General features: G+C 43.2%; 1 protein-coding gene across 1 annotated transcript; it reads left to right on the forward strand.

Annotated features, from left to right (window-relative positions):
- Positions 1–1596: 1596 nt before the first annotated feature.
- On the forward strand, positions 1597–10121 carry LOC307059806 (DLA class II histocompatibility antigen, DR-1 beta chain-like). The gene is made up of 6 exons (XM_079714043.1): positions 1597–1697; positions 5262–5531; positions 7811–8092; positions 8851–8961; positions 9430–9453; positions 9740–10121. The coding sequence occupies exons 1-6, from the start codon at positions 1598–1600 to the stop codon at positions 9751–9753; spliced, it is 801 nt and encodes a 266-aa protein (XP_079570169.1). The 5' UTR covers position 1597; the 3' UTR covers positions 9754–10121.
- Positions 10122–10386: the final 265 nt, after the last annotated feature.

Below are 10386 nucleotides of genomic sequence, written 5' to 3' on the forward strand. Positions count from 1 at the left end.
TCAATCTGGAGTGTACCACTTAGTAGTCTTGTATCCTTGCAAAGATTATCTTACCTCCTTCCACTATTTTATTTTCTCCATTTGCAGGATTAAAAAGGGTACTTGAATCACTGAGATGATGTGAGAATTACATTTTAAAAAGACATATAAAAAGTCTTTGTATAATTCTGGGTACTAAGTAAAGCTCTCAAAATTTACTCAATAAATTTTAATCATTTTAAAGCAGCATGATGAGTACTGTCACTAGAAATATTAAGGCACATAAAGAATGGCTTGGGCAGAGTGTGAATTAATGCATAATTTTAAATAAATAGTTGCATTTAAAGTCCATTCTAAATCTGAAGTATTATATTTATGTTAATATAATGTGTGATATTAATCTAAAAGTAGAATTACATTTTTAAGATTATATGACTACATCAAAGGATATAATTCATAGTTTTTTCATAGGGTTCTATTTATGAACACTCCATAATGTATTCATTAGCAACATCTTCTTATAATATCTTCTGGGGATAAAGCAAGAGAAAGTGAATTATAAGAGGACATGTTCCCAAGAAAATAAGAAAATCCTAATGGGAGCCAAGCATAAGGAATTGAACATATTTTACATAAAATATTAATTATTCTAAAGAGGAGGTGTTGTGTCAAAGGCTGACTTTGACTTTTTATCAATCTTCCAGTCACTTGCGAACTCTGATCAGTACAGCTAGCTTTATCACATTGTTAAGTTAAATGTTACAAAGATGCCTTCAAGGTCTTCCATTCCATGCAGATTGCCTCCTCTAAGCCCCTTTCTGTATGAATATTCTGGAGGTGCCACTAAACTTAGACAGCATCAGGAGACAAACCTGTAAAGTTTTTCACTCATGTTAAGTAATTCACTAAATTTCCATTTCCTTTAGTTTATCAGAGACACCCCTGCCAGTCAGGAAGTACAGATTATACTCTAAACAACAGCTATAATTCTGTCACATCATCAGTTACCAGGGGATGGTGTTCCTTAAAGCATCCAGAGAATCACAGCATTTTTCAGTATTGTTATACCTGAACGATCACAGTGCCTTCATTTCAATTGCACAGGTTAAATAATTTCGCCAAATCTACAAGTACAAGAAGGACCAAATTAAAGGTCTCCTAAATTGCAATCACTTTCTCTCTACCTGCTCAGCTCCTAAGCACACTCACACATATATTTGTCAAAATATCTATGTCTTCAAGTAAGAGAAATGAATGATCTTTAGGCTCAAACATGTGACACATCATTGACCAGCAGGGAGCTGGCTCTCAAGAGAAGCCCAAATAAAATGTGTCAGATACAACTGGATCAAACATTTAAAGCACTAAATTAAAACAATCCTTTTAAAGGAGGAAATTCTAAGTTTCAGAAGAGGACCTTCATATTGAATCTCTGACCAGTAACTGATGATGCTTCTCATCTGTGATGCTGATTGGTTCTCCAACACTGAGATAACCCAATCCAGGAGCAAATACTGAATTCCTTGGTTGGTATCACTTGGGTGGAGGAGAGTCACATTACCCATTTGAGCGGGACTTGCCTGCTCCCCTCACACACTGTCCTCTCCTGTTCTCCAGCATGGTGTCCCTGTATTTCTCCGGAGGCTCCTGGATGGCAGCTCTGACAGTGATACTGATGGTGCTGAGCCCGCCCCTCGCTTGGGCCAGGGAGACCCAATGTAAGTGAACACTTTGGGGGATGAGCTATTGTGGGGTGGGGGAAGGAAGTGAGTTAGCTTTATCTCTGAGTCCAGAACAGCCTTCTTTAAAAATTGTGACTTTTCGGGCTTCCCTGGTGGTGCAGTGACTTTGTTTTTAGTGACCACCTATCTTTATCACATGGATCTCCAATCTATCTACAACAAAAGGTGCCTGGATACTTGCCCTCTCAACGAGTGTGGCATACATAGCCTCCATATCTATAGTCTATTTCTTCTCAAGTGTCCTGCAATGAAACTTCCCCAGCCTTGCATCTCATCCCTTCAGGTGTTTGAAAAGGTTTAGAAAAAATGATGTTAAAATAATTCTCCATTAACAGATCTCTTTGTTATGTTGAATTGTACAAGAAAAGGGGAAAGTTTCTCTGAAGACTTTATGGCGAATCTAAATAATTAGGAAGATGTCTCCTAGAAGGTCCTGTGTTATGTCCTCAACAGGGTCTGTGATGCTGCTACCTCTCCCTAATATATGAGGATGTATCAAGGGAAATCCCCCATTATCTTCTTTCCATTTTCCCTGAACTCCAATGTTTAGAAGGTTTGAATCCCTGTACTAGGAGTTCTTTGACAGAAGTTGGGGTTAGTTTTCTCTCTATTTCTCCCGGGTAAGGCACCTGGAGCTGAAGCAGGGATTCTTAGTACTTGGAATGACCCTGTGGATAAAGAGCACCTATGGGGTGTTCTTTGATGCCTTAAAAAATGCAAGGCATCTTCTGAACACCCAACACAGGTTAGTGACCATTATGAATCTATTTTGAGCCTTTCTTTTTTTTAATTTAATTAATTTATTTACTTATGGCCGAGTTGGATCTTTGTTGCTGTGCGTGGGTTTTTCTCTAGTTGTGGCAAGCGGGGGCTACTCTTCGTTGCGGTGCACGGACTTCTCATTGCGGTGGCTTCTCTTGTTGCGGAGCATGGGCTCTAGGCATGAGGGTTTCAGTAGTTGTGGCTCACGGGCTCTAGAGTGCAGGTTCAGTAGTTGTGGTGCATGGGCTTAATTGCTCTGCAGCATGTGGGATCTTCCTGGACCAGGGCTCGAACCCGTGTCCCCTGCATTGGCAGGCGGATTCTTAACCACTGCGCCACCAGGGAAGCCTGAGCCTTTCTATACTATCAGTTTCCCCCATATCTCCCCCTTCTCTGGCCGGAGCATAGAATAAATTATATGAAATTCTGATTTTGTAGTCCACAGATAGTCAAATATCTGCAGTTTTACATGGGAAACCATGTACCTCATTAGGGTACAGACAGTGTGAAAGTTGTTTCCATCCCATTGGGCTGAAAGCTGGTAAGCAAGTCAAAGGAACTCATTGGTCTCTTGGAGTCTTAGACCCAAATTTCATAAGATCATGCAACATGCCCTGTGTTTTCCTTAATCAGCTATGTTTGGTTACCTCAAATTTTAGTTCCTCCCTATTTTTCCCCAGCTATATCATCACCAGATCTGATAATCCCCAAAGTATGCACAGACCCTCAGCATTATAACAGGTTCGCTGGATGATTTCGAACATAATGAACTCTTCCCCTTTTCTTAAAATTACCATTTCTTCCCTGTGAATGTTTCTTCCAACTAGTAGAAGAAGAAAGAGGAAATTTGGGTTTTTCATGAGAAGTAGAAGGGATATAATGTGTCATCAGAATAAAAGAGTGTTGGAGCTGAACCCTTTCTTGCTTTCTGGGATGCGCACAAAAATCAATTCCTAGAACCCTGGGTTTATTAATTTAGACTACAAATATTTTTCTGAGCAACTATTATTATATGCTGGGCTCTATTCTAGGCTCAGACAATCCTATCTGAATCAGATAGAAAAATCCCCAATTATCTTGGAACTTACTTAATGACAAGAAAAACAACAATCCAATAAACATTTAACAACAACAATGACAACCAACAAAACCAAAAAACATTTCAGAGAGCAACAAGTCCTCTGAAAAGAATAGTTCAAGGTTACGGGACAGAGAATATTGGATTCACCTGCCCTCACTTCAAGTGTCTAGGGAGCTCTCCCTGGAAAGGTGACATTCAATTGAGACATAAATGATGAGAAGAGCCAGACATGGGAGGGATCTAAGGGACAAATGCTCCAGGGAGAGGGACCAAGGGAAAGGCCAAACTGTGGGAAGATGTTTGCTGTTTAAGGGACAGAAAGAAGGCTAGAGTGACTGAAGCAGAGCAAGCAAGTTGGGGAGTGAAAGAAGATGAGGTTGGAAAGGAAATCAGGAGCCAGATCATGTTAGGCCCTGATGGTCATGGTGAGAAATTTGATTTTTATTTGTGGAGATATGTGGAGACAAAGTCCTGAGGGATAAGCCTGACCTCCTATCCACCAACCCCCACCATTTAATTCATTTACAAGTCATACAACAATCTACCCCAAATCTGTTCACTCTATTTTTACTACTGTCTTTGTCACTACCACACTAAATGAAGCCACAAGCACACCTTCACTGGAGAATTCTACCATGTTCCTAAATGGTCTCCCTGTCTCCACTTGTGAACTCCTAAAATCCAATCTCTATGTGGTACCTACAATTATTTCTTAAAAGTAAACATAAATGACCCTCCTTGTAACGCTTCAGTAGCTTCACGTATCTCTACCTAACCTAGGTTAGGGTTAGGGTTTCCCATTACATTTAGTATGAAGTCAAAATCCTAACATTGTCTCCAAGGCTTCTAAGTACCCCACACCATTTCTCCAGTCTAGTCTTTTACCCTCCTCCTTCCTCACTCTCTGTGCTCAGTGAACTGTTTTTTTCTGATTTCTTGCAGAAGTTCATCATGTCTTTCAAGCTTCTGCACACGATATTACCCTTACCTGAAATATGCCTCCTCTTTCCCTCACATACACCCCCCTACACCCACTCTCCCTTTCAGCTCACATCAACTTAACCTTTCCTGTCACATCTTAAATATCAGTCTTTAGAGACTACTTCTCTGACACCCTAACGTAATTATTCTCTGCTCTAGATCCCCACGCTTTTCTTGTGACATTTCTGGCTCCTGTATAATTAATTCTTGTGTGGTTGGGTTTTGTCCATCACTTTCACTAAATTTTATGCTCCTAGAAGGTAGGGGAGATGTTTGTTTTTCCTTCTGTGGAATCCCAGGGGCAGCAGCACAGGCTTGGCACAAGGTCAGCACTAGGTAAGGAAGTGTTTCAGGAACAGCTAAAGGGTTGTGGGATGAGAGGAGGAAGCAGAGAGTGTTCTTCCGGTGGAGGCATTCAGGAGGAGGTGGTGATGGGGCAAATCCCCAGCCGGCTCCGGCTTGGAGGTCTCCAGCCAAGTACAGAGCTGACTGCATCCCAAATGCCTTAGGATCAGAGGGGTCTCCTCCACCCACCATGGTCTCGCTTGACCCTGCAGATCAAAGATGAACCCGTGGGGTAGTTGAGGGTGCCAGTGGAGCCAATAAGGGAGTGTCAGTGCCCCATCCTCCGTCTGGGTGCCCTGCATTCGTGGTTATTGCCCTCAGTCTCTTCCCAGGAGCCCGCCCAGGTAATCAGATCTTTCCTGTCCCCACAGCACTTTTCATGCTTCAGTTTAAGGGCGAGTGTCGTTTCTCTAATGGGACAGAGCGGGTGCGGTTAGTGACCAGTCACATCTATAACCGGGAGGAGTACGCGCGCTTCGACAGCGACGTGGGCGAGTACCGGGCGGTGACCGAGCTGGGCCGGCGGTCCGCCGAGTACTGGAACAGCCAGAAGGACCTCCTGGAGCGGCGCCGGGCCGAGCTGGACACTGTGTGCAGACACAACTACGGGGTTGTGGAGAGCTTCACGGTGCAGCGGCGAGGTGAGCGCGGGGCTGGGCGGCCAGCGGGCGGGGGTGCAGTGCGTGTGAGTGTGTGTTTGAGACAGAGACAGAGAGACACAGAGACGCGGACAGAGGAGACTGCGTTCGGGGGGCGGGGTGTGTGTAGGGCTGTGAGCAAGTACAAGTTAGGCGGGTTCCTGTGAGAGCCTGTTGTCCGGAGACCGTGTGTGATTTTGTCAGTGACTGTGAGAGGGGAGAGAGCGTGTGTGGTGTGGGGAGGCCCGGGAGGGAGGGGAGGTGTGGCGGGAGGGGTGCAGGAGGGAGGCTCCGGGTGTGCTTGGTGGTCCCTGTGGGGGAGGCGAGGGGGAAGGGAGGGGAGGAAACCCCGACTGCGGTGGGCGGTTAGAGATGCGGGAGGGACTTCAAGGTGTCTGTGGTTGGGGGAAGGTTTGGGGGAGGAGAGGTGAGGAAAGTGAAAGGATTGGGAGCCTGTGAGGAGAAGAGTCACAGCGCGTTCTGGGCACACACCCTCTTACTCCTGACACCCCGGAAGTAAGTGTGCCGCGTCTGTCTGTGTGCAGGAGCACTTCACTGAGGAAAAGGTGTCAGACTAGTTTTTGACAGGTGCGGGCAGGGGAGCCTCTGCGGCTCCTCTGATCTCTCTGAAGCTTATTTCAGGTCTAAATTTCTTGCTTTTTTTCTCCTTAGTATATATATTTTACATAGTTGAAATGATTGTGAAATCAACTTTTTGAATTATAATTTTGTTACTTAATATGCTGGTGTTACTATTTTTTATAACGCTAGTAGTATTTGAGTAGTTACATATTATCCTTTTTATACTTATAACAATTTACCTCATTTTACTTTACATTCCCCTTTATTAGATCTTTTTTCAACATTACCAAACAGTTGAAAATTTATATCTTTTTGTTTTTATTTAAAATTTCTTTGATTTCTAAGGTTCTTGAACATTTTTCACATATTTATTGGCTAACCTTTGTTATGGCTCTAAGAATTATCTCTTGTTGACTATCTCTGGGGTCCTGGTGGTTTTCTCGGTGATTTTACGGGTTCTCTATGCATTAAGATTAACAAGTCGCTGACATTTGATTTAGCTTTTTCTCCGGTTTGTGGTTTATGTTTTGATTCTGTTCATTATATTCCAAGTTAGGAATTTAAACATTTTTATTTAATGAAATATACTGGAAAATTGTTAGTGATGATTTACCATCAATCTTAAATCTACCACTTTGCATTATTGTAAAAAGGATTTTCCCCCCAGGTTTCTCTTTTGCAACTAATAATTGTGTTTATTGTGGCTGGTGGTGTCAAGGGTTGTCTCAGGAGCTAAGCACACATATTCATGAGTCTCAGACCCTGCCCTGAACTGAAATGCCAGCTTAAAAAGAAAGACAATTGTAAAATGATACAATTCCAGTAATAGATCTGCTTGTTTTGCAAAGCAGAAGAATTGATCAGCTGAGTGTAATAATAAGCTTTTGTTTTGGTTTTGTTTGGTTTTTTTTTTTTTAATGAATGACTTTACTTGGTCCTTTCTCTCCCCTTCAGGAATCATGCTTTCCTTGGGACTCAACTCAGAGTTCAAGAGTCACCTTTGTCTATTCCTGCTTCCCAGGGTAGAACCCCTTCTGTGGTGTTCTAAGGTGTGAGTGTAGCATTCCCAGGATTTTATCTTCTGTCTCCCCATCTACCCCAAGCTGTCCCCTAATTTATCCACACTGCTTTGAGTCATATTTTCTCTCCAAGTAAATGAAGATAGTAAATAGCTAACATATATTAAAGACAAAGTTCCACCCATCGTTTCACATACTTTAGGTACATTAATCCTCACATAACCCTAAGAGGTATGTTAGTATTATTATCCCCCTTTACAGGTGAGCAACCTGAGACACAGAGGAATTTTATAACTCACCCAGGATCAATCTGTAAGAAGTAGAGCCTGTATTTGAACTCAGGCACCCTGGCTCCAGAAATCATGCTATTAATAATACACTATACACTGTGCAAAGATTTGTAAACACATCAATTCAACAATGAATAACTCTTTCATGCTATGAAAAAACAAAACAATAGAAAACAAATTTCCTGAACATCTGTCAGATCTAATGGGCCCATACTGTAAGCATTAAAGTCAAGTCTTATGGCACTAATTTCTGTTGGGCTACATAGCCAGCTTTCAGGGAGGCCTGCTGGAGACTGAAGACTGGGACTAGAGACTGGGGGCAGAAAGGCAGCCAACCAACGTGACTTACTCTCTCTCCCTCACTTATCCCCTCTACCTTTTTCTCTCCTAGTGGCGCCTACAGTGACTGTGTATCCTGCAAAGACACAGCCCCTGCAGCACCACAACCTCCTGGTCTGCTCTGTGAATGGTTTCTATCCACGCCACATTGAAGTCAGGTGGTTCCGGAACGGCCAGGAAGAGGAGGCGGGGGTGGTCTCCACAGGCCTGATCCTTAATGGAGACTGGACCTTCCAGACCATGGTGATGCTTGAAACAGTCCCTCAGAGTGGAGAGGTCTACACCTGCCACGTGGAGCACCCCAGCCGGACCAGTCCTGTCACAGTGGAATGGAGTGAGAAGCTTTCTGGCCTCATAAGTTCCTTACCTACCAAGAAGGGATCTTGCTTACCCCTGAGTGTCAGGTTTCTCCTCTCCCCATAGCATGTGTTTATTTGCTCCATGTTCTCCTCTCCTTCAGCTGAGGTTATTATTGAGGATATCACAGGAACTTTATAATATCCTGTGATAGAAATCCTCTGATAGTTTACAGATATCCTATGATATCTTCCACAAGTACCTATACCCCCTGGGAGGCAATTCTGCCTGACATGCAGAAAAGAGGTGTCCCTGTTTTGAGCCTCCATGAAATCTCAGGTCATGGTCACTACATGGCCCTGGGCACTAGTCCCCTGCCTCAGGCTGGGCTTGTACTTCTGACACTGTTTCTCTGAGATGTTCACTGTGATCTGAGAAGGGGCACATCCTCTGCAATATAGGGACCTTCCTGACATGAGGGGAGTCCAACCTCAGTTCTGCCTTTTATTAGCTCTGTCACCCTAGACCAGCTACATAATATCATTGAGTCCCAGGCTCCTCACCCAGCAGTTGTTGTAGTCATGGCCTTATGTCAGGGCTGTGATATTTAAATGGGTTCAATGTCTTAACCTTGTAGCTACTCTGTATTTTTAACCTCTTTTCCAGAAATGACCAATCATTCTAGTTCTTCCAGGGCAACCTTCTTTCCCCATTCTCAAAGATCTCAATCTCAGAATCTCAATTAGAGAAGTCGGATCTGGGATAAGAATCACTAAAACTAGCTTCTTTTCTCAGGGGCACAGTCTGGATCTGCTCAGAGCAAGATGCTGAGTGGAATCGGGGCCTTTGTTCTGGGTCTGCTCTTCCTTGGGGTGGGGCTGTTCATCTACTTCAGGAATCAGAAAGGTAAGGAACCTGTTGACAGCTGAGATGCCCCACAGACTTTTTTGGAGGAAGAAAGATGGTTTTGCTCAAGTTTGTTCGCTGTATATCAGTGACCCTGTATAAAACTTTTATTTCCCCTTTATTGACCTCAAATTTCCGGAAATCCAGAAATCAACAGTTCATGGTTACTTATGGCTGAAAAGTAAGAGGTGATGACCTGTAGAGATAAAAGAAGAGTTAACATGCATGGAGATTTTGCGTGGAGATCCTGGGGCAAGTGCAGGAAGAGACACAAAGGCTGATGAAATTACACTGGATTTGTGTGACAGAAGCTTCATGGATCACATGCTCCTAGTGTCTGCTCTCCTGTCTACCCTGGCATTAGGGGATATATGTTGTGGTGTAGAGATATATCAGGTGGGGGCCTGGGGCTGGGGACAGAATTCCTTCCATATCGTTTAAATATATATCTTCTCTTCTCTTTCCCAGGACACTCTGGACTTCAGCCAACAGGTAATGCCCTTTAATCCTCTTTTAGAGATAGATTTGGTCTCCTAGAACTGGTTGTAGAGATGACAAGACAGGAGACAGACATAATGGGAAAGACTTTGAATTCTTAACTTCTTCTTGCCACTTAACAAAAGGCCAGTTCTCTAAAGTAGCTTTGGCTCAGGGAGATCTAGGAATTTTTTCCCCTTCTTACAGTACTGCTTTAACATGAGACCCTGGGAGAGGGGGAAAGAAGCTGCTTGTAGAATTAGCTTGTAGTAAAAACAATGCTTTCTTCTGTCTTCTGCAGGACTCCTAAACTGAAGTGAAGATAATTACACTCATAAGAGAAAGAACCTTCTGGCTTAGCTACTTTGCAGCATGAAAGTGTTTCCTGTTGGGCTTTTAATCCACAGAGAGTACTTTCTCAAGATCTGGTTTGCTCCTGCAGAAAATCTCCCTGATGGCTTCCTCAGCCCCTGCCCCTTGACCTGGAAATCCGGAATATTGAAGACAGTATTCTCTCTTCATTCTTTCCTGGTCCCTTTTATATTCAAGCCTTATGGCCTCCCTTTCATCTGAACCCACATTTCTTTACAAAGTTTTGCTCAAATAAACGTGGAGTGAGAAGCATCTGCCTGATACAGCTTCAAGGAAAAACGTAGGCAAAAAAGAAAAAAAGAGAGAGAGAGAAAGGGAGTGTCTGGTGGGGAGGGTGGGCAGCGGGAGGGTGAGAATTTCCCCCTCTATCCTTCCTGAGTTCCTGTGGCTAGACTATTAATAAAATTGATGCAAGACAGATGAACAAGAGAAAAAGAAACAAATTTTAATTCACATGCATGGAGGTCTCTAGAAATAGGACCTAAGAAGTGGCCAAAGCAGGTAGCTTTTATGCTTTTTAGACAAAGAAACAATAAGTTTGTGATGAGTAATTGACAGGACAAAGAAACTTAGGTT

Source organism: Hyperoodon ampullatus, assembly GCF_949752795.1.
Source record: "Hyperoodon ampullatus genome assembly, chromosome: 10".
Taxonomy (NCBI): domain Eukaryota; kingdom Metazoa; phylum Chordata; class Mammalia; order Artiodactyla; family Ziphiidae; genus Hyperoodon; species Hyperoodon ampullatus.